At 41.6% G+C, this 24377-nt stretch overlaps 2 protein-coding genes across 7 annotated transcripts in view; one reads left to right on the forward strand and one right to left on the reverse strand.

Annotated features, from left to right (window-relative positions):
* Window positions 1-24377, reverse strand: part of Kank (KN motif and ankyrin repeat domain-containing protein 2 kank) — a 152907-nt gene that overhangs the window by 114077 nt on the left and 14453 nt on the right. For 3 of the 5 annotated variants that reach the window (XM_086988063.1, XM_086988064.1, XM_086988066.1), the window contains exon 1: window positions 16146-18239. The exons of 1 other annotated variant lie outside the window; for it this stretch is intronic. Coding sequence is in view for 1 of the 4 variants with exons in the window: in XM_086988060.1 (XP_086844186.1) it covers window positions 20254-20257 (4 nt within the window). In the remaining 3 variants the exon portion in view is untranslated. Of the gene's footprint in view, window positions 1-16145; window positions 18240-20253; window positions 20276-24377 lie in introns of those variants that run through there. One more of the 5 variants, XM_086988060.1, reaches the window with a different exon arrangement.
* Window positions 1-24377, forward strand: part of LOC147755847 (uncharacterized) — a 90640-nt gene that overhangs the window by 37817 nt on the left and 28446 nt on the right. The window contains exons 1-2 of one of the 2 annotated variants that reach the window (XM_086988069.1): window positions 3004-3068; window positions 8314-8544. In XM_086988069.1, the coding sequence (XP_086844195.1) occupies window positions 3054-3068; window positions 8314-8544 (246 nt within the window). In that variant the 5' untranslated portion in view covers window positions 3004-3053. Of the gene's footprint in view, window positions 1-3003; window positions 3069-8313; window positions 8545-24377 lie in introns of those variants that run through there. The other variant, XR_015327096.1, reaches the window with a different exon arrangement.

The raw sequence follows: 24377 nt of genomic DNA on the forward strand, positions 1-24377 counted from the left end.
TATATCAATGGGCCAGCTCAGCAAGTTTCTATCAGCTCCTCGATGGGCTAGACGTAACTTTTGTGTGAAACTTTATCGTACGTAAATTAAGTAAGCAGATGATGAGAAGCCATAGGTACTGTTTATACGATATAATGCCCCGTATTTTATGCACATGATGCGTTTTTATCGTTTATGCCATAAAATCTGTCTGTAGTATAGGCTACGCCCCTGGATAAATATTCGCGTGGAAAAAAACGTGGCAGTAGCGAAATGTTTGTTGCGATACGCTCTACATCACGAAACTTGTAAGAAATCCTTAATAAATAAAAATACAAACCAATATAGGCGGTCAGAAAAAAAGCAATCGATGTAACTCTTATAATGCTGTACTTGTTGGTAAACTGGGATTTTGTATTGGCTTGACAACCGATAGATAAACTGATACGAAAGCATTGATTTTATGGAGAAAAAAAAGTGCCAGTTATTACAAAGATTTTCTTCTTATCATAGCCATTTAGATTCGCTTGCGGTGAATATTTTGGAAGTCGATCAGCTATTTGCGCCATCGACTACCTTTGAAAATACATATTTATCCGTTGTTACCATAGATAATGGCGCTGTTGTGCCTAGCTTTAACGTTTCATGGTACCGACAAAATACTATAAAAAGGTGATCATCATATTCATTTTCATACGATCCCATATGGTCGTGAGGTTTCTGTCGGTCTGCACCTGTATATAAATCGAATTAGTACAAGCTTGAGGGATGGTACCAGCTGGTTTCCACCTGGAGTTTTGTGGCATTAAATGAACTGGGTTGGTACCACGTGTAGACCAAAAACGACTAACAGCGACATATAGCAAACTTTACATTCGTCACCTATCTATTGATTGTCTGTTGATCTATCGATTCATCACATGGTCGATTTGTGAAATACCTGTCATATATAAATGATGGCACTTTTACGAGTGGCACAATCCGTTGGCAAGTTGATTGGCAAAGTCCGACAGGAAGCGTAGGGAAGCAAACGGTAGAAATGCCCCCTCGAAAATCCTATCACATCTTTATCACGACCTAAATATAAGAAGCTATCCATAGATTGATTTTTACTGTATTATATTGATCCCATTTGTGCTGGTTTAAGTATTCTAGCTTTGAATAGTTTAGTACGTATTCATGAAAGTTATAATTATTATCGAATTTTAGACAGCCCTAACTTTCCCAGTGCGATGTGCTTACTGTGCGATACGATCAAAAATCAAGCACAGACGTAAATGAGCGTAAGCTTTAAGAACAACTGGCATAAAAAGAACGAATGAAAAATTGCTTCCGAGGGTCTGATTATTCTGACTGCAACTGCCTAGAGCCGCTCATCTTCCACTCGTTCGTTATCTCTCAACGGCAGCGTTGACTAAACACAAATGACTGCTTCATGCCTCATAGAAGAAGCAAAAAAAACAAACAAACAAACAAACAAACACTGGTGTACTGCAATCCCGTTTCGCTTGCGCAAAACCCCTGGCATTATTGCTGCAACCCCCAGCGCCCCATTCCAAGTTCCTATTTGCCACCAGTGCCGCGTGTAGGTGGTCGATTGCAGCAACATTTGTAACAGCGATAGGCAGCGAACGGCGGCCGACAAACGGCGGGTTGTCGAGACGCGCTCTGACTCCCCACATAGACGTCAGTTGGGTGTTTGCTTCCGGTCATCCGACCATCCGTCTCTCTGGCTATTGCGGCGAAAAATAGAGAAATTTTGCTCCGTGGCTTTCAGAATCGGCGGCCGTAGTACTTCGACTATGGCGATCGTGATGACGACGACGATGAAGTGCACCACAATTAACCTCAATGGCTTGCGTTTCAATTCAGCCTGCTGATAACAGCCCTTAGCAACGTTAGCAGCGACTGTAGCGGGGGCTGGCAAAAAAGACGACAGTCCTGCTGCTGCTGTTGTTGTCGTTGTTCTGTTGCTCAGATATAGGCAGTAACTTCTCTCGCCAATGGAGGCAATATTCGAAAAAAAAAAACAACAAGCTCGAAAAAAAGTTTTTGCCTCGAAATGATCATCATTTTAATGAAAATTACTAATATCGTGATGATGATGCTTATCGTTGCAGCATGTGACTCACAGTGCTTTTATGTCTACGTTTGATTTGTCAACCAATAGCAGGGGAAGAGCGCGCTATATTTTCGTTTTTGTTGCTTCTGGCGCTGCCGATGCTATCACAATTCGAAAGGCTCGGGAATCGACTCCCATTTGACAAGGATGTACGTATTGTGTACGCGTAAGAAACGTTAAGAGCTAATGTTTTTCTTCATTGGCGCCAAGCAGAAGATAATCGGGGCCGTCGCTGCCGTCTGCAGGACCATCACTCACGCTGCTCATGCTGCTACGTATCTTGAATGCCAATGATTCACTCTATACATAGTGGACGATGACTGAAAAGTGCGCATGTAACAAAATGCACGTACATATATCATGATGTAGTTTGACACAATTTAGGTAAAGAATTGTAGTCGATAGTCGAGTGCCGTATGTCACCTCAATGCAGCCATGTGGCCTGCGGTTCGCTGTCCTGCTTTGCATACCATAGGTTAAGTGCTGCTTTAAACAGCTACTTTCTTTCCATCGTTCCAATCATTACTTGATCACAGGTAAATTCACAGGTATCTATCTATCTAACAGAAACTAATTGAGGTGGTTAGCAGGACGCAATCAATCCGTGACTTAGACGGATAACAGTACGGAAAATTTAAGATAACGTCATATGACTTGATGATACACAGCTGCCACGGTTCAAACGCTGGTGATATCCGACTTATTACATTAACATAATTTTTTTTAACATGGAAAATGGCATTCGTTTTCCTAATAGACGACATTGTCGTGGTATAATAACACACAGAACCGTTTCAGAACAAGTGGGTATTTTTCTTGAATGCTAGTGGCATAAACACCTGTTTACCTTATGCTAATGCAGATTTAATCTTGTTCGTAATCATTCTGTTATTTTACAGATGTTTTTTTTGTTTTACTTGGGCTATGAAAAACCATTCATTGGTGATGCAAGATGATCAATAGACAGGTGAGTTACGAAGCAGTTATTCCCGAAGGTGGTTTTTGTATTGGCCTTTAGTGTGTCGGTCGTGACGTACGAGTGTGATTGAAGCTATGCTTAGCATAGTGCGGTCGAGTCCTTTGTGTATAAAGGGCCTTACAAAGTCCAATTCGGTTTGGTATAATGTTGCCCAATGAATGAAAATAAAATATGTAATAAATAACAAACAATAAGTAGAGTAGCGTAGTGTAGTAAAATGTGACTAGAACGTGCCAAAAAATAAAAACGTCTATAAACTATAAAACTATAAAATTCTTCAAAATCACTATATGACACTAAACAACGAGCTAGTCATCACAGATGTTTCTTTTCGATTGCTACGAAAGGAAGATCGCAGTCTGAGTCAGACACGTAATTATGTTATACTATCATTACTACTGTTATCCTGCTCTTCCGTTGGTAGAACGTTTACAAGACTATATAACGATGCATCGGTAGCTTCCAGTGCGTCCGCGACCATTGCTGCTGTCTTCGTACGACCTCCGGGCGCTGACTTTCGATAAAGGTTCCTCAGTAACTTTGCTTGCGAACAAACCGTAGCAGCTATAATGTCGTACAGGTACCGCCGATTCAAATGGCCCATACTAACGAAGTCTATATGTCGAGGCTTGCTCCCATCGTAAGAACACTAACAGCATCAGCCCGTGGCAAGCACGTCGAGGTCTTCGTAGTAGACAATACTTTTTGTTTGGGTCGAAACATCTTTTGGCGCCAAAGTCAAAGTTATACTCTAGCACCAGCGAGAAATGAGTATTTCTAGAAGGGCTCGAGCTTATATATCGTGTATATATAGCTTCAGTTATAGAGTATTGGTTTATTCCAGACAGCGGGAAACAGAATGAGGGTGCGGGGATCGACAAATCTATATAGTTTTTGCTGAATGTCTGTTCGACACCCGTTGATTTGTTGGACAAATCCTTCGTAGTAGCGCCGTAAAATTACAGGGAACCCACCTAGACAAATGTTAAAATGCCCTCTTTTATGTCTAAGTCCTGCAGCAAAAAGATTATATGGAACACTTGCAAGAAGTGTTTACGACTTAAAGTGAGGATTTTTAAAGCCTAGACATGATGGCGCACCATACAGCGCTAACAATTAAGGGCTGGCATTTAACTGTAGCTAATACTTCCGTAGGTTGCCTCAAGGAAGTCAATAGGCGCACCTGCATGCAGATATGAGACGTTTGTCGCCTACCTCTTACATGGGTAAAAATTAAGGCGATGTTTCGTTGAACATTCGTACGGTTCACTCTAAACGTCTGTATATTTGCTGGGATTGGGGCATTTGACACTCTTACGCATATATATATATACATGATATTTACACTTAAGCTCATTTACACTTACAAGCGTGTTATTGCATATAATTTACATTATGCAACGCCAGAAAGAGCAGTTCTGGTGCTTACACTGCGCGTATAGCCGCTTTTCGTTAATGCTAACAGTGGCTATAAATCGGACGACTTTTTTTTTTTCGTTTATTATTGAATGCGTGCCTGGGTCCTGACTCTCCAGCACTTGCAAACTGTGACCACCGCCCATTTTGGCGGTTCCTGCCCCTGCTAGAATAATTACGGTTGCTATTTTGTATGGCATGAGGTTTGGGACGAGGCTTTTGTCCACTACACGGTCTCAGTTATCGGTAGTTGGAAAGGACACGGAATAAGACAGATAATGGTGTGATTAGCTATAGGAGGGACAACGTATGCAACCGGGTTGTTAGCTTAATCTATTAGGCTGAAGATCAGCCTTTATCTATTTAGTACCGTTCAGGTCTAACCTAAACCTAACGTCGGTGGGTCGGTGGCAAGTGTGAACTCGAACAATTTATTTTCAGTAGATCTTCAATACGGCACAAGATTTTAGGTTCGGTAACGAGATCGATACATTTCAACTGAATGACCCTTGTTCGTGAAACTAATACGTCAATAACGTACTGGTGATCCTTGGCTCGTAGTCAAAAGTGATAAACGCACAAAACTACAAGGCCGTATTTGTAAAACGGTTGAAAAGGCATTGATTTTCAATCCGGTTTAGGGAAGTTCTGAGACACACTATAACAAAATACGCTATAGCTTTTCTAGCTTATCCATAGAAGTGATGCATGCGAATAAGTACAGGTTTTTTCTTAATGAACAGAACGCTGCGTCTTCAGCCGGAGGGTCGGAACCCGTTGACTCAAGTTCCGCAACGGAGCATATGCTATTTCCGGCTTTTAAACTTCTAAAGTTCATTAAGTCCAAGCATTGTATAAATTTGCGCTAAAGTCGTCCTTTTCTATCGCTTCGTTCATATGTGCCGAAAGAAAATGACAGCCAGTCGTGTTAGTTTCTCACCAAAGGAACTGACCACAACAACGGAACAGCATTTCGGAGTATAATCCTTCTGAGCCGCCCTTATATGCACCGACATCGTTTTTTCCGGCGGAGCTGTCGCTCTGACAATGCCACCAGTCGCCCACCATATAAACGATAATTCTGGCCATGTACACTGCCTATTTTCTGGTTGGGATTTTTTTCTCCCTGTTTCCATCTTTCAATAGTACATTAGTATCGCCGCTACCGGCGCTGCTGTCGCTGACCGCCGGTCTCTGATCGTCACTTTTCGTCTGCGGTCTTCGGCCGGTTTTCGTTCGGTGGCCGGCCATCTTCTGTTCATACAGCAGTAGCGCCAGCTGCTCTTTCCTATTTTCGTACCGGCGCAAACGGTGGGCGGGCGGGCCAACGGTCGGTCGGTCGGTCGGTCGTTTTTGGACATTTCCAAAACATTTACAGAATGTCGTTGTTGTTATCGTGTCTTGCCACAGCGGCAGCATCGGCGATGGCGGCAATAGTTGAGCTGAAAAGATGAAGCTACGCCGATTGATCCACATTGCCACAATGCTTACATATACTAGTACTACTACTACTACTACTACTGCTGCTGCTGTCGCCACTGCGTAACGTTGGCGCTATAGAAACGCGGCTTAAATATGTAGCTGTCCATCCGCAGTTGGGGCGTTATTAATCTTTTGCTATTTCTGCTTACCACATAGATTCGCCCACACTTACGCACCCTAAGCCACTAAAAGGCTAACCAGTAAACGGATCAGTCAAAGATTGCTTTTTTTGTAACCGGAATAGAACAAGCCAGTTCACCGAGAAGGCGATGAAGACCGAATCGGCAACCGACCGACCGACCGACCGACCGACCGACCGACCGAGCTGTCGCAACCACGGCCACAGTAACCGCGGTAGTCGCTGAACGGCTAAGTAATCGACAAGTAAAACATTGTCGAAGAAAGAGCAAAGAGACTTTAGGAAAAAGGAAACTTTAAAGACCGTCCGCATGACGAAGACGGGAATTGTTGATGCTTGCAGCGATGCGGCAGCCGTTACCGTAATAATAATAACGTATACGTACTGCTCACGGGGAAGTGCAGACGGTTTCGTAGCGTCAACGTATGATATAACATAACATTGACAAAAATCAACAGTGGTACTTTGTAGAGGTAGGAGAAGTGCTGCTCAAAAGTCGAATTGACCATACGAGCTACCACCGGCAAACGCTACACTGAATAAGTGCGTATCAGCAGGTAGCGGCACTACGACTATCACTTCGGTAACGACTAAATAAACACATTCGTCGGATTGAAAGTCACAGCTTCAAATGATGGGCGAAATCGACGATCAGACAGACATGCAGTGAAAGGGTCGCATGACTAATAAATCAGACATAATCATGCAGTTGTGATAGCTGAATATTGGATAACTGAATAATTAATCGGATACACGTACTATCAAATGCTCGTCTAAATATATTTGTTTATGAACTGTTTGTCGCAAGCGGATCTTTACGTCCTTCTAGAGGCTGTAAATGTCTTCTGCAGGGCCTGTCTCTCTCAGGGACCTTCATTTGATTCACAGAACGAACTCATCCTCGAAAGCAAAGAAGGCTGTTTTTACCGACGTAGGAAATGAGGCTTCGGTTCACTTAACAGCTCCCAAAATCCATTACGGCTAATCAGAACTTAAGTTTACGCTGGCAGTTTGAATTTCAGGTTTTTGCAAAAATCAGAATGCACTTTGATTGATGCAAACAATACAGAAGAAAACGGTTAACAGTTGGCTGTTACCACTGGCTTAGGCAATACTTCAAATTGGTATGTCTTCATTCTTCTGTACCCAGATGCGTGTACACCTATCCATCCACTGATGACCATCTGATATCGATGCTTGTTAAAGCAACGCCTATCGAAGCTTCTCGAATAGGATAGATCGCGTGGCATCGAATATATCAGCTTGGAATTTACTTCGATCTAGCGATAGATTTTATGGTTGCGTGAGCAAATTCATACGGGTAGGTGACGAACGGGTGATGAGACCCGAAGGGGACCGTTTATTGGGCCTGAGTAGAAACATCATTATCTCGACGACTACCACTATTACGGCTAGATTCGATCATTTGTTGACGGCACATACCCCAATTTGACATTAACGTCCAAGCTGCTTGGGGAAATAGATGATTAAACCCGATTTGCGGACGAAACACTTCCCATCTCTTGGCTAGTTGTTTTGCGCAAGGCGAAGTACGTGAGGGGATGTGGGAAGGCACATGACAAGTGCGCTTCTGATGGAAGAAAGACATTGAAAGTAAGTTGAGTATTATAGGCAGCAGTTAGTAATAATTTGTACTTTATACATTACTTGAATTTCAGAAGGGCCTCTATGTCCTATCATGTTCTACCGACATACCCAAATATTACACTTACCACCAAGCCATTAGCTTAGCACAATTTTTATTTTTAAATGAAAAGTAAACGAGGCGCTATTGCTAAGTTGTGTGACCCAAGATAGTGCTAGAACTCTTGGAATAATTGAAAAACTGCATTTCTGGAGCACTCCGTTTGCAAAGGACATTAGTTCCTACTGTTACTTATTTAACGACGAGCAGCTTCTCACCTTTATTAGTGTGCGACGTTTTTAAAAGTGGCAATTATGACTAGAATTTAGGTATATCATTTTGTGCTGGCGTTTCACCCATGTTTGTCAGCTCTAGTTAAAAAAGAAATGTCGAAAAATTGGTACGGATATTTTTGCCTTCTCACGTCCCCTTATGGAACGGTCCTTTTCATATTGAGCAAACACTACCCTTTAAGGTTATTGCATACCTGACGAGAGTCTTAATATAATACTCTTCGTACGTTTTTTCCTTACTGTTTCTGTGGTTTACAGCGCAGTTTGTGGCACCACGACAAACCCTTGGCTAAGATTCAGCCACCCGTGATCCCTCCAGAGAGGCCTATAGGATATAACGTATTCGTCTTTTTCGCTAACATGTTAGCAAACGATGTCTTCGATTGGAACAAAAGGATAAGAGTGACGGATCGGAACTACCTATGGAAATATCTAACAATAGACACCGTTACAGCATCTTCAATTGGCCGACATTTCTCTAGCATAATCGTAAGTGATAGGTGGCAACATTATTTTTTTATGAAGAAATGTATCAGCGTATAGATGCCTAGTAAGCAGTGTCTCAAGAGCAATATCACACAATAATGCTCTTCTATGACATAAATATATGTTTATGATACCCAGTTAGTAGCGACACGAACCTTTGTTAGGAACTTAACGTTAATCGTGAAAGTAAATAAAAGGTGACCAATAGATTATTACCGCTGGCTAAAATAACGATCTCGTTTTCATCTCTGCCTGCATTTCAAATCTGCCCATGGTCAAAAAGCAGAGCGCCAGTAACGAACAATGCATTGTCATGGGATTGTTGCTATTTATGGTGATGATAGAATCTCTCGTGTTGTAAGTGGCTTTGTGATTCCTGCGCCTATTCCGTTACTCCGTCGATGTTAGAGCATCGACGTCGCTGACACCTCGTTCGGGTCAGCATCTGCATTTTCTCAGCTTCGGTGACCGTATTGTCGTCAACTTTATCAAGACAACATAACCGGACCGGCGTAGAACGGACGGACATAAGCAGAAGAAGACTTCTGACGAATTTTTGCGCTAAAGCGGTTGACATTGGCGTCGGACACCTGTTCTTGCGCATCCTTAGACCATTGATTTGTTTCCCACGAATTACTAATTATGTCATTGCCCCGCTATTACAACCTGTAGTAGCTGTAATAGCTTATTGCCAAACGTGACGATGTCAAAGTATTCCGTTTCGGTCGTACTTTTCACTCTCAAGATTGCGCTCATATTGGTTGAAGGCACAAATGGATCACAGCATGTTACGATGCCAAAGCAGCATCACTTGTTGTATACATGTATCACGGCATGAAGGCGGCTTGCTATGCCGTCTAAGGTGTTGTGCTGCCTATTTATTTAACGCACACATGCACCGTATAGGCCATGTCTGTTGATGCACCTTTTACACACTGGTACAAGCAATGGACCGACAACATTGCGCGAAGGTATTTATCTATGCATAGGCGGGGGCGTTAAATGGAAACGCCATACAGACAAGAAGGAAGTTGTTGTTCCTATAGAACACCTGGATGCAGAACACGCGTGCGCGTACGAGAAATAATTTTCATTGTAAACAAAGAAGAGAGCGCGAGAAAGCTGAAAGCAGGCCAATACAGCAGTTGGTACATTTCAAGATGAATTATACTAAGGGCCTACGCACTGTTTCTCAATAAAGATACTTCAGATAGGTTGAGTACGATTGAATTTGTCGTCATCCTTCAATCATTACTTTTACTACAAATTGTGGGACGATGAAAGCAAGTGTAGAAAAGTGATCATAAATCACAATTTTTTTCCGTGTCTTAAAATGTAATTTTTCACCGATTTATAACATTTTGTAGAGTTTACATAACGAGCGATATCAATGTCCTTATGTTATGTTAAGCTAACAAATCCATTCGTGACCGTAGATAGACAGGGTACGGCACCCACGTTTGCGCCTGTCGTTTCGTATGTTTTCTAAGATTGTATATAACTAAAAACATTTACGTCAACTAATGCTAGAAATGTTCATCCAATATAACTGTCGTTCGCCACAGTTAGGACGTCAGGCCTTCAGTTATTTACAGGCTCATTTCAAAGGCTCTCTTTCCAATTGTACGAACGTCTTTTTGGTAAAGGTATGGTGAAAGAGCCGACGTTGTTATATCGAGGTTTCTCGATCTCCCGCTGAATAACGCTTCACACGTAGTAATGGAACGAGTTCAAATCAGGGCTCATATTAAAATATGCCCTTGTCCTAATCAGGGACGGGGTTGACTACTTCTAAATGGGCCTGTGTACCATTTTGTTGGAGGACGTTGCGAGGCTTTAGTCATTCATGATTACACAAGAATTTGTTGAACATACAGACAGACTCCTTTTGTGATACGCTTGTCTTTCTAGAGGAAGCACGGTGTCACGACAGTTTCTTTACTGGATACCATATTCGGAACATAAACTTTGGTTGAAATTTGGTGGAAAAATGCTTTGCTTCAACGCAGAACATGAACGTCCTCTGGATCGTGACGAGACCAGCAATCATTTTCATATAGCCAAACAAGTATCGAGGAGGGAACTGAGTAGCGAAGAAGAGTGATCAAAATTGCTGGCTTTATCGGTCTCAGGGAACATCTGTTTGACTCTTGTGACATAGGACGTTTACGTACGGTGTTCGCGGGCAATCCGAGGCATCGTTCACTCACCCAAATCGAATTTCTTCATTACCGTTCTGATCGAAACAAAAGGATTACTAAACATAGACTGTTAGTCAGGCCACTTTGAGGTACAAATTGTTCTTCCTCTTCGGAAGAGTGGAACCTGGTCCCACTTTTTCTGCAGTCGCATAGGCGGTTGGGAACGGTTAGTTTTTGTTTCAAATGAATGCATGCCCGGTACGACAAAGAGGCCGCCATAGTTTGTCCCAATGCTGTACCCTGAAATTAATGTGGATTATTATTATAAGAAAAACGAAGGTAAATCTACATTGTTCAGTGACTGTAAGGCCGAAACATATTTTTTTATGGAAAAAGATAGAGCTATACTTATAGTTGTTGTTAAGGGTAGCCAGTCAGTTTCGTCTCATTGTATTCAACGAAAGCGTTTCCCAAACTAGACATCATCATTAACTCGCTCGATTCGCGGTGACAACCGTTTCTGGTAACGCCATCATTTCTGTGTGTTTTCTAGACATCTAATTTTTAGCTAGACAGGCTAATTTTTGAATCCCTTCACTTGAACTAAAAAAAAAATAATGCATGATTTTAGGCTGTACGACGGATGCATTTTCTGTTTTCATCTAAGCTCTCGCAATTTTTGCCCACTGGCTAAACGTGTATGTGGTCTGACATTGTCATGGCTTCTGTTCATTAGTTTTGGTTAACTTTCACAATGGCTTGTTCTAACTATTAACTGGTTATATGCAGGCTCGAATCGATCGTTTCTGCCGGGCGGCATCAACACGATTTTTTTCCAGTTGCATGAAACACGCAGTGTCACCTTTTGTCGCGCGTCAGTCTGGGCTTTGCCACAGCTATTTTTTTTTTAATTGACCTTTTTATTCTTCGTCACCGACGATCAGCCCCTTTTGAAAAATGCCCAGATTTTCGAGTGTCTTTGTAGGCTTTTGCGGACGGAAACACAATCCATGTGATACCCAAATATCGAGCTTTTTTCTTTTTTTATTTTTCTACAGCCAGTGTTCATCAAATGATTTAGAACCGTTCGATAGGGGATGTGTAAGTTCTTGGCGACGTCATGGCGTCGCTCTTGCTCAACTTTCGCAATGATTGCATCAATTTTTTTCGGCCATTCTAAGGAGCATCTTTCACACTGATATTTCCGGAACAGCCCAATTGAGCATGAACAGCACAACTTTCTTTATAGGTTCTGGTAGCATTTGTTTTTTCATCGTAACTAAATTGTAAAACGTAGCAAAGCATCACTGAACTTCAACGTGCTCTATTTCACTATATTCCAACAGCTTTTAACATGGCTAGCTCCCGACTTTGAAACGTTGCCGCGACGCGACATGTAATCTTTAAACGATTTAGAAACGCGGTCACTAGTGGATCGGCAATCCAATGATGTCACACGATAGATGCATAGCAATGGAGGTCTTTTGAACACAGCACAGTCTGAATCAATGGTAAAATATTAGTCTCTTGCATCGCGTCTGTTTATGCTTAGGGGCTTAAATGAAGTCGCTTTGTCGTAGATTAGACATTAATTTGAGGTCCTTCGCGGTCTCGGAGACACACCATTGTTTCCTCGCCCGGCACTAGGCTGTACGGACAAAGATTCCTCCAAATTTGGCCTTAAGTACTACATGCGGAAGGATAGTCGCACATACATTTAATCATCGCATGATGATTAGTGAACCGCTGAGTTTTACCGATGACATAACTGACTAAATGTTTGCTTACACTGTTACAAAGGACGACGGCTTTACTACGTCAACTATTATTACTAGTATGTATCGTTGCCAAAAAAAAAGTTATCCTATTTCCACGCGTTTGGATTCCTATAATATAAAAAGTTACGCTAGCAGGAACGATCTAGTACTACTGCTAGAAACGCTTGATCAACATTATATGAATAGATTCTCGCGGCAAACCGACTATACCCGATATCAACATTACGAATTGTCATACAAGACAGATACGTTTGTCTGTCACTGACGTCCTGCCGATGAATAAGTGGAGAGGAAAAAGGACGTCAATAGGAACCGAATACATTGCCAGATATAGAATACTTCTGTCTAGTAGGTATATCCGACTCTATATATATTAAGTTCATGTCAGAGGTTGCTGGCAATTCTGGAGTTGTCCATGAACGGTCGTAGAATATGCAACGGAAGTTCTTGGCGGAGACTACAAGAAGAACGTAGTGATAATTATGACAACGTTACATTGTAGCCGGTAGCGAGTTTGGGCTCATGATTGCTTACTCGTTTCGCCTATGCGACAAGAATTGCTATCCTACAATACGGTACACCGTAAGGCTACACGTAGAAATTCTACGGTCAGGTCTGTTCGAGCATGCCGTCCTGTATCGTATTGTAAATGTAAATTCACAACAGTGTTTGTAGCTCACATGCCCGGTGACGTAACATGTCCTTAACGGGAACGATAACCGATATGAAAGGCTGGTCGTTAGCACGTAAAGCCTTCTCTTTTACGGGTTCTACAGTAGTACGTAAAGTAAGTATATTTTATAAAAATTATAGAACTTCTACTAGGACTTGACCTTCGATAGAGGGGTTCCCTCTAAAAAGGTAAAGAGGTTCGATAGATGGGGTGATAACAAGAATCGTAGAAAAGCTTTACCCTAAGGCGGACTCTGAGATAAAAAAAAAAATAGCTCAGTGGGGAAACTAGTTGAATGATAGACGGAACCGATGATGGCTCATCGAAATTCTCTATCATGTTTCTATTTGGGCGCGTCGTCGCCACCTCGATCAACACCGCCGCCCAATTTTCTGCCTTTCCTGACTCCGCATTGATTCGTCGTTCTTTTTTCTTCTACTACTGGGGCTTCTGTTGCTTTTCCACTTTTAAACAGTTAACTACCTGCGATAGTGGTAGCGACAGACGTATAGTATACGCTTGTCGCGACAGTAGCACCACAGTCTGGCGTATAGGATAACCAGCCGCCAGCGCTTCGTATGGCGGTCGTGGTGACCGTGAAATCGCCTACCTATCGCGACGTTTGCGCTACTCGGTTCTGCCCCGCGCTACCCGCTACGTTTACGCTGAAACGCTACGCAGATGGAGCGGCAGTGTATCGGAGCAGAGTAACGACGTGAATGAGACTGAATGAATGAATGAATGAACGAAACAGCCGCTGTCGCCGTTGCAGAAACACAAGGCTACCGAAAGAAACCAAGACGGAAGTATCGTTTTGCGGGACCAGTTGGGAAAATGACAGGTTTATCGGCACTATTGTGGGCCGCGAAACATTGGCGTTAGCGCGGACGATAGCCCGTGAAAGCAACGGAGCTGAACCGGGATCGAAGCTGAAATTTCTGTTTTCATTTGTTTGTACTAATAACAATAACGAGATAACATGCGCTAGCAGACATGCCGACCGCTACACAGACACAGATTCAGCAAACTAATCAACCAGTAAGGATCGTTTGACTCTCCGATATTTTGTACGTATTCTCAAACGTTCAAAAAAGAAAAAGATATATACGTATTTAAATACGTGTAATCATAAGGCGCTAACCGTGGCAGTGACAGTTATTGCCACTCCTCATCGCTTAATAGCCGGTGTTGGCGGCAGCAAGAAGAAATCTCTCATTGATGCGCATATATGTACGCATCAGCGGATATATATATATATATGGTTTCGACCTGCATATACATGTAATGTCTTGGGTAGTAGTCGTGGTAGAAAAGCTGCCAATCGAAAACTGGGTTTGGTGGTATATGGCGGTGCGTGGTCACGCCGATAGTGCGCACAATGACAGCTGAAGGCCACACGTAAGCTAGCAGAATGTCGTAATAGACCGACGGAAGAGCTACGGACAAATAAAAACGCTAGTTAAAAAGTGTGTGATCTCGAAATTACAATGGAATGGGCATAATGGCAACAGTAGCAATAAAAGGAGGATTTCAGGCCGCCTCTCTGCGCACCTGTTTCAGCACAGCGGAGATTAGCAGGCATGACTGACGGAAAAATGCTAAAATAGAGCACGTACTTATACTTACTTTAAGTATAATCAATTATTTTATTTTGCAATATTTGTTAGCATTCGTCATATTGCCGATAACAATCAATGAACAATAGGGCGATACCTCGGCCCTCACAAGCTCCGACTGATGTTCATATGCAGGATAAAATTGTAATTCAAATTATAATTATCTTTCAATTTATCTTAAACTAAGTATAGTAATACAGCTAAGTCATTCTCGATTATTTATTTATTGTATATTTTAAAAAGAAACCACTCTTCGATAGGACATCAAAAATACTTGCTCATGAATTCACAAAAAGCAATCGGCATCAATCCTCACTCAAACCGTTCTGTTTAACATTATCTATTAAATATTTTCCTTCTTTTTTTTTAAATTGTAGTATATTTCAGTTTGTCGCTTCAATAAAATATAGCAAATGGGGTAAAGGTACATATACGTATGGCGAGGTACTATACCTACATTACTACTGTGCGTCTTGTTTGTCGTAATGGGATGAGTTGACCTGCCATTTTTAGGACTAGAGGAAAGCCTGTTCCCCTTCGAACCAGACAAAAGACTCGACGAAAATAACGTATTGTTTAATCTTTTCGTGCTATACAACTCCTTACCAGTATTAAACATTTCCTTTGTCGCTGGCCTATATCAATTCAAATTTTTATTCGGCGCCTAAAAGGCTCAAGGAAGGTTTCCAGAAGGCAAAAAGGGAAGATCCTTAACGGCTTTTCGATTCAAAGGGCTCAAAAATTTGGATACACAAAAAGTAATAGCCGTTTTGGGAACGGATTATGCGAATTATTAATTGGATCATCATCAGTAACTAATCCTTTTCATACATTTTGATTACTTTACGCCGTTTCAAGGTTCTACAATTTCTAAACCTTTGATTTCCTATCAGCCCAACAAAGGACTTTGCCAGAATTTCAATACTATTGCGTATCTAACACTTCGACAAACTTATGCCTACAAGTATTGCTTGACATCCGGTTATCATTAAAGAGCTATAGTATCATCGCTAAATGTAAGTATATAGGATGTATTTATTTAATTTCTCCGAGCTTTTATGAGAGCGGAAAAAAAGTACTATATTATCGAAAAATCGGACCATATTAATAATACCTCACTTGATCTGAAAACTGAGACTTGAACATAAACACGTATGATAAACATACCCAGTAGCTTAGCATTATTAGGATAACAAAAATTTCTGATTTTCAAATAAAATACGAATAAAGTTACACTATTTAGAACCACGGAATTTCATGAAGACGCCTAAAAAAAAGTAACGATCCTTTTTATTAGCGTTAATTGACAAGCATAATGAGGCATAAACCGATCAAAGGCTATTGCAGTCTGTCTAGAAACTATAAATACATTTATTTTAGACCTATAGTAGCTTACCGACGCTTTTGAAGGTCCAATGAGTGTTCGATGAGATAGGTAATTCCGATTGAGCGTTCTCTGCTTTGCATTTATCTACCACCAGATTCAGTCACCGGTCTCACATTCACAGCAACAGTCTTTAGCGCAGAGATAACAACATTCGAAAAATGAGCCCAGCAAACTGACTGCACAATCCAGAAATGCTAAGAGACACTTCATCACATTAAAATTTACGAAACACCGCCAGCGACTTAAAGCGACCTTTAGGGCACAAATATACAACCAGGAATAGAATCCGATACGAAAATTAGCCTCTATCGAACAGGTTCAATATTGACAAAAACATGTTCAGCCTTACGATAGACCTTTCTGTGGTATACCGTATCCCATACACCCGCGGCAATAGAAGCCAACAATCCCCGGTTTTTACTGTTTCGACCTCTTACCCAAGAACTCACCAAACAACGATTTGCCACATTCAATCGACCACGATTAGCCACAAAACAAACACTGACAGAAATTAGAAAATACACATTGTCAACGTCTGGTAAAGCCACCACTACAATTCCGCGGCACAGCTCACACGGAGACAGGGAACTTCCGTCATGTCACCAACGTCTGTGATTAAGAAAACTAGCCTCAGCACAAACGCCCGGCAACCACCTCAGATAGGGGTGCTCTATCTATCTATATAGGCCCCAACGCGGCCAGCGGCATAATCAGCTGCTAGCTCTCCGCCTATCGATCTGTAAAGTGGAGTATCGTTTTGGAATACCCGAAGCGCTTGACGATATTCAATTATAGCAAAGTTGACGGAAGAGCAACGATGACAGGCTTGGTCGCTGCTTGCAATTTGCCGTCCCGTCAGCCCTGACTTCAATGTCGTCGTCGTCGTCGTCGTCGTCGAAGGGCTTTGCTTCGTCAGAACTCTGTGTTTGTAAAAGCAAGCTCTGGATCAGAAATAGTTAGAAGTAGCGGCCGCCCATTCTTGGGGCAACGGTTAGAGCAGCGCCACTCCCTCTAGCGGCTATCAATGACAAGCGCGCGCAAAGAAACAGCTGAAATAATGACCACTTATTTGTAAGGGAGTCTCGTGGGTGTCACAGAATCCACTACGCCGACATCAGCACTACCATCACGAGCTGGCCATTCGTTGTTTGTTCTGAGTTCTTGGTTGCTTGGCAGCCACGGCCTATACTTCAGCCGCCGCTCACAATAGAGCTGTTGTTGTAGCCTCGTAGTGGGTTGCGTCATGCAATCTAGTTCCGCGTTTAGGTTCAATCTCCCCAAGAAATCCCTAGCTTTCAGTAATGGTAATTTTTCTAATCTTCAGATATAATCTGCGTGCTGCACAACAAACTTGCGCGACGGCGTATCATCCAGTAGGCGAACGATGACAAGCATCGAACCTTCCCATGTCTCTGCCCTATTATTTGTGACAGGCCTTCGTGCTTACTTTGTACCGTGACTGTGACTGCTGCTGGTGCTGTTGTTGCTATTTACGAATAGTGACAACAGTGAATGAATAAATGAGTGTCGTGTTTTCGAAGCTCTGCCTGCCTAGGAATGCGGGATGAGGACAAGTTCAGACACACAAGGCACACTTTAAAACAGGACCTGACGGTGTGATACACGGATTACTAACAGATACCATGGATATACGCTTGCATCACTTGCAGCTGGTTGGAAGACTGTGCAAAGGTAAATCGCCTAGCGGAAGTTAAATTGTGCAGTGGAAGCTTAAGTTCGAACAAAGAGCGGCCTCTAGCGACGAGTCAGAGAAGCAAAGTCTTTTAGTAACTACAACACCGGTAGCTGCCTGCGCGAGATGGTCTGAAAGAAGAGGCCGCTATATCACGGTCCATCCGGCCGCTTCAGGCTGCAACCTGATAGAGGCCGAGCGTTCTCTTGACCGGACGGTTCATCAAACTGAGTAGGACTGATGCGGCGACTCCCGGTATTCGGCAGTTCTGTCTGTGGTGATGCAGGACTGTCGACACAGACTGCCCAAGTAGAGGACAGAGCCTGCAAACAAAAGCAATGACTGTCTCACGGCACAGGATGCGATGGCTGTGGTAGTGGTGCGCGGTTTGTTCGGCTCCGTTTGCTGGCTTGTCCGGAGCTAATCCTGCCGCTGCCACTGTTCGTGGCCAAAAGGAGGAAGAGGCGAGGGAAAAATGCCGGTGGGAAAGTGAGAAACGTAGCGAAGGGATGACCGAATATAAAAGCGATAAATCACCATCCGACAACAGAGAAAAGAATAGTAAATGGAATTAGAGAGCTCGAATGGTAATAATGATCCTCGTTTAGTAATAACGAAGGCTGCAGCGAGGACAAAAACAAAGGACAATGCCTCCTTGCGCTAACTGGGACGTGCTGGAGATGGGACGAATGTTAGCGAAAATAAACAACGGTAAAATGTGAGACGATCCCCCTCCTTGGTTATTAAAATGTGTGTTGTTAATAAGAGCTAAACTAGCAATCTATAATATGATTTAATGAATTTAAAACGGCAAAATTCTTAAGTACGTTTTTCTTTACAACACTTAAGCCGCTAAACGGAACTTAAGACGGGCCTTGTTGGGTAAACCTATAAAGCAGCTTGGTGAAAATATGCCGTAGCAACGATTTGTTGATATCGACGTTCAAATTATTCAGCTGCAATCTCGCAGAGGATAATTATTTGCTCTTGTAATTGCGGTTTGGATCCATTGGGTTGATCGGGCGCGCTCAACTCGGCCCAATTTCAGGAGGTTCCTTGGCACATAAAATTCTATTGTTTTCGTTTTTCTTTACATTTTTAAATTAATAGCAATGGCTATGGTAAACGTTTCAGATTTACATGACAGTTTAGTCCTGCCATTTTGCTACATGTTGCTTAGGATATTATCGAAACTAGTGGATAATGTTTAGAATAAATCTGTCCCGAGACCGTTATACAGCCAGGTTCACGCAACAAAATTACAACAACGACGATCGCTGGCGCTGTACTGGGCAGTCAGGGTAAATATCCTGCACAGGACGGCTTTCTTTGGTTGTCAAGGAGTTGCGGTTTTAATTAGGCGCCACCTGTCTCTGCGTGTATGTGAGTGTTAACAACGACCGACGACCGAATGACCAGTCATTCTCCCCAAAGGCAGCTGTTATCATCACGGTATAAGCTCACGATCTACCGCAGTGTTTATAATGACAACAAGTAAAACGTCTCCGCCTAAATAAAATCTACAACTGTACCTGTTCCTGTCGAGCCATTATAGCTTTTATCCAGTAGACACTGAAATTAGGACCGCTTTTCCTCCACGATCATACGTTTCGTCAGCCACGTGCCTGCTTTTTGCGGTAATTCCCTAGTAAGTTTTCAGGCCTCAACGGCTTGATTAGTGCTAGTTCGTATACTCTCCGTTATTTTATGAGAGGCAGATGTGGACATAGTAGCATTATCAGCAATAGAAGCAAACGGTTTGTCACTCAGTGACCCGCTATTGGAACATGGCCGGATATTCGGATCGAGCATTTTATCGAGCAACTGTATCATGCCGTCCTACAACGTCCTCGATAAGTAACATAATCCCGCCGTCGTCCGTGTCTAGAGAAAGCAATAATTTTGTTCTTTGATTTTCTTTGTAGGTTCGTTCAGTACCCTATGAACGGAACTTCGCACATATTAAGTGATTTCTTGCATGTCGTTGCCGATATAAGCGGGGATGGATACCAATATTTAATGTACTGAGTTTTTGGCTAGTCGTCTGTTGACAACTGCGTGACGATCCACTATAAAACTTCGCATCATTAGGGTGCCAGGAACCTTTGTAGCTAGAAACACTTGAATGGGAAAGACACATTGAGAGAAGTGTCCTTCGATATGACAGCACAACGACGTGGGTTAATAAAACGTAGACCACAAACGTTTTCCGAATTTAGGGTCCCATTAGAGTTAGTTGGTGGACGATTGTGGTCGTACAAGTCAAGCAGAGTATTATATGGTGGTAAACAGACTATTAAAATGTGTGCATCTGAGCAGTGTAGCGGTCTGTCTTCTTACTTAATAATAGAATAAAGACAATTGCATTAGTTATGATTAAAGCGTTTAGATACGTCCGTCGCAGCGTTGCTCGATGCTACTTACCCATACTGGATCGCTCGTAAGGGAAAACTCTATCTTTGTACATCATCAGCCCTAGCTTGATTATTATAGCTAGCACCGATTATATCCGTAAGTAATGCAATATCACATATCAGACTTTTCTCGACGAAATATCATCAGGCAAAGTCTCTACGATTCAAGAAGTTATTTACAGCTCGGAGGTCAAACTTGTGCCCCACAGAAAACCGATGTCGTATACGCGAATTCTCAGTCAGTCACTTCAAGTTACTGTTATAAACTTAGCGTAACAATTGTTTTGATATAGTTATAATAATGATTTTATCGGCCACACGGATGCAAGCTAACAATTGTCGCTGGCGTCACAGTAAGCCATGTATTGCTCTAAACGATTACGCCACACACTTCACATTTCATGATGCTAGGGACGCTTTCATTATTTTCCACTGATAGGCCTTCACACGTTATCCAGCAGTTGAACAGTTTGGACACATACGCTTATCAGATAGAGCGCTACTGCTCGTTGAGTCTTAACAACAAGAGCTTCCTTCCTGGCGGCTACCACATATCTATGCGACATGCTAGCAGAGGTTTCGAACCCGGTCAGAGAGCCGGTTGTTAACCCAGGCGAGAGTAACTGGTTGAGCGCCTGACCAGAAGGAGGAGCTGCACAAAAAGGGGAGTGGGGTCTCATTTAGTTTTCGTTAGCTGGCTGCTTACTTGAGACAGACAGTCAGCCTACCTGCCTACAGTATGCCTATCTACCTGCATCTTGGGTCTGGCGCCGTCTATATCACGACAACGGCCGCTGCGGGCCACGAGGAAGAGCACTATGGTGAAAAATTGAATCTAATCCCAGAAAGCATTTTAAAGTTTCGTATGCATACCTTGTAAGTTTATTTGTACAGGGGTAACTTGTATTATTTTCTATATACGATTTAATGTTTGCAAAGAGTTCCCGGTAGACATACTCAGCGAAATACATTTGCTTTAGTTTGTGCCATTTCGTAGGCGAAATCGGTTCAAGTGCGTGATAACTGTTATTATAATTACATTTCCGTGCAGTTACACATGTGTAACTAACTTCGACCGCGTAATATTCTGAGATTAGTAGTAGCAGAATGATATTAATAAGTATTGAGACACAACTTTTTCTCGCTGATAGAATGATAAGTTCAATTGCCTTTTATAGTCCCGGACTATCGCTCAAGGATTAAGGAGATTGTCTGATTGACATTGAGGACCTTGCTAGAACCTTGAGTCACGGTTTTTGCTAATGATGAACAGACATCCCCATGTAATTCATTTCGATAGTAGAGAATTTTCCCTTACGGTAGAATATGCGTTCGTTTAAGTTTTCGATGGTCATAATTCCTCTAAGTTTGAAGCAACTCTCTCGGATCAGGGTGCTGAAGATCATGAAAGGAGCAAGGGGTTTGAAGGGGGTCGGTACGAGCTGGTTGTAGGCGACAAAGGTGTGCTTCTGCTCGGCTGAACAGACCGAGCACCGACGGCGACCATCCGACTCGATTGACTCATTTGAGTGAGTAGGTGGCTAAATACTTCGTCTAGCGAAGCAATGGCAAACGCTTAAAACATTTTTCGATCTATTTCCCGTGTTCTTCTGGAAGAGCACGCAAGTAGGACCATCTACTATCTACATTAGAGTTAAAGATTTCTCAATAGCTTAAGAGTGGGCGAAGCCCATCTGTAGTAGTGGCAAATAAGTTTACTAGGAATCTAGAATATTAGCATTTAACAACTGAAAATCTCCGCAAAATACTAGCAAAATTAGTGACGAGTTTTTATACGTTCTTTATTATTCATGATATGTTTGAGTAAAGTTTATTCGAACTAGGTTTCGGACGAGGCTTTTCATTGTTACTTAAGCAATACAAAAGAGTGTGTTTTATATTTGGGCACCTTCAAGTGTATGCCTAGACTGTTTCTAGACATACACATAAAGCCGGTTAATTTTTCTGAAAAGATCATAGACCATAAACATAAGGTTTCATTTGAACTAGTTTGTATAACTCGTGTGATTTGTCTCATTAGAGAACGTGATATAACAAAATTACGTCGGGCCTTAAACTATAAGGGAGTTCTGCTACATAATCGAAGCGTTGGAACAAATATTAAATACAATGAATGACCGTGTGATCAAAAGAGTCATTTGATTACATGCTTAAAAAGGACCAACTGAGCATAATATCTCACGTCAAACCTGAATTAATCATCCGTGTTATTAGCAAAAAAAAAGTAATTTTGGCCTAAAGCGAGATGAAACATTTTTCATTAGCTGCTGACCGAAATAAAACTGTTTCATCTATCTACCTATATAAGCTACCCCATGAACTAAATAAAATTTTACACTTTTTCATTACCTGTTGATCGTTCGCCTAGCACCGAACAAGATACAGCCACAACGATAAATTTCTACCGAGAGTTGTTACCAGTAACGAGAAGTAGCAACTGTACATCGATGTAAAGGAGATATGTCTAAGTTCAGGTTCAAGCCAAATCTCAATTCTAGTCATTTGCATTTGCCAGACAGGGTCTCATACGATGACTATAAAGGCTTGATAGGACCAAAACGGTCAAAAACAATTTATGTATACATCAGTGTTATTGAGTGCATGACAACGTCCAGCAAAGATCATGAAAATCGACTTGCCAGAACCCAACTGGGCTTAGTTCAGGCCGTATTGTTCAGGCCTCGCGCTTACGGATCACCATTTTTACGACCGCTGGAAAATGAAGTTATTGACTGTGTATTTGGCCTTTGACTGTGTATATCTGCAAAATCTGGCCGGAAGACTCCTTTCACATTAGAGTTAAAGATTTCTCAATAGCTTAAGAGTGGGCGAAGCCCATCTGTAGTAGTGGCAAATAAGTTTACTAGGAATCTAGAATATTAGCATTTAACAACTGAAAATCTCCGCAAAATACTAGCAAAATTAGTGACGAGTTTTTATACGTTCTTTATTATTCATGATATGTTTGAGTAAAGTTTATTCGAATTTTCGAAAAAAGCTGAACGAGCACGCTACGTGTGTAACAAACTTGAGTCTGAAATTAATTAGCATTAGCACAGCTATTTTTTTTTTTAGATATAAACATATCTGATTAAATTTTTATTTAAGGTAATAAACAGCCAAGTATTGTCAGATATTTACCAGACCCAGAAACATCCAATTCTTCTACGTAGAAGTCAGCTTGAGACGAACAATGTTTTGGCCAATTATTTATGTCTGTTCTTGTTACTAATACAGGGTCAAATTTTACAAGCAGCTAAACATCAAAAAGCGCTTGTACGGTTTTTTAGTTGACGAAATCAACGAATTGGCTGAAATGAAATATTTACTTAACATTATGCTATGTCCGAGCAGGGGCAAATTTCGAAATTTTCGAAGATGAATTATAACAATTTTATTTTCGCAACTAATGGATTATGGGCGGATTGCAATTGAATCTACGACTACGGCTCATAGTCTACGGCTTATTAGATTTACTTCCAGTAAAAATGTAGCATCTAGTTGGCCATTAGACATCCTAAGGTGTAAAAAAATTAGTAGATTTCACCATCTAATAATGTAAATTAAATTTACTAGAGAAACGCTATATGTGAATTATTTTATTAATTAGGAAAAATTTTATTTGTAACGTATTACTAAGGTAATATCGATTTTTTCGATCGATCGAGGGTTTGTCACTGAGTGTGAAACGATTGAGCAACTTATCAAAGGCAAGGTTGGCATTCTTTATTATGATAATCCTGCCATGACGAATGGACCCGATTGGTATTCCAGCGTTAAATAAATGCCAAGTATGGATTCTTATGAAGCTAAAAAAATAGCCTTGATTGAAAAAGCAAACTGATGGTCAAGAACCTATCATAATGGTACAGTCATTTATATGTATACAAAACAAAATTGAAATTAAAATTATTAGGTAGAGCTAGATGAGGGTATATTTACGGTATTTTCTAACGAGGAATATATTAATATTGCCAAGCTTTTAATATTTTTCGAGGGTGCGCACGAGTTAGATCTCTAATGAAGCTTGCATTATCAGATTTTTTTTCTCTACCTAAGACAACGAGATATTTTTTTTTTTTTCGCATTTAGACAAACTTTTTTTAACGATCA

Source organism: Varroa destructor, unplaced genomic scaffold (genome assembly GCF_002443255.2).
Source record: "Varroa destructor unplaced genomic scaffold, Vdes_3.0 BEIS01000004.1, whole genome shotgun sequence".
NCBI classification, from domain to species: domain Eukaryota; kingdom Metazoa; phylum Arthropoda; class Arachnida; order Mesostigmata; family Varroidae; genus Varroa; species Varroa destructor.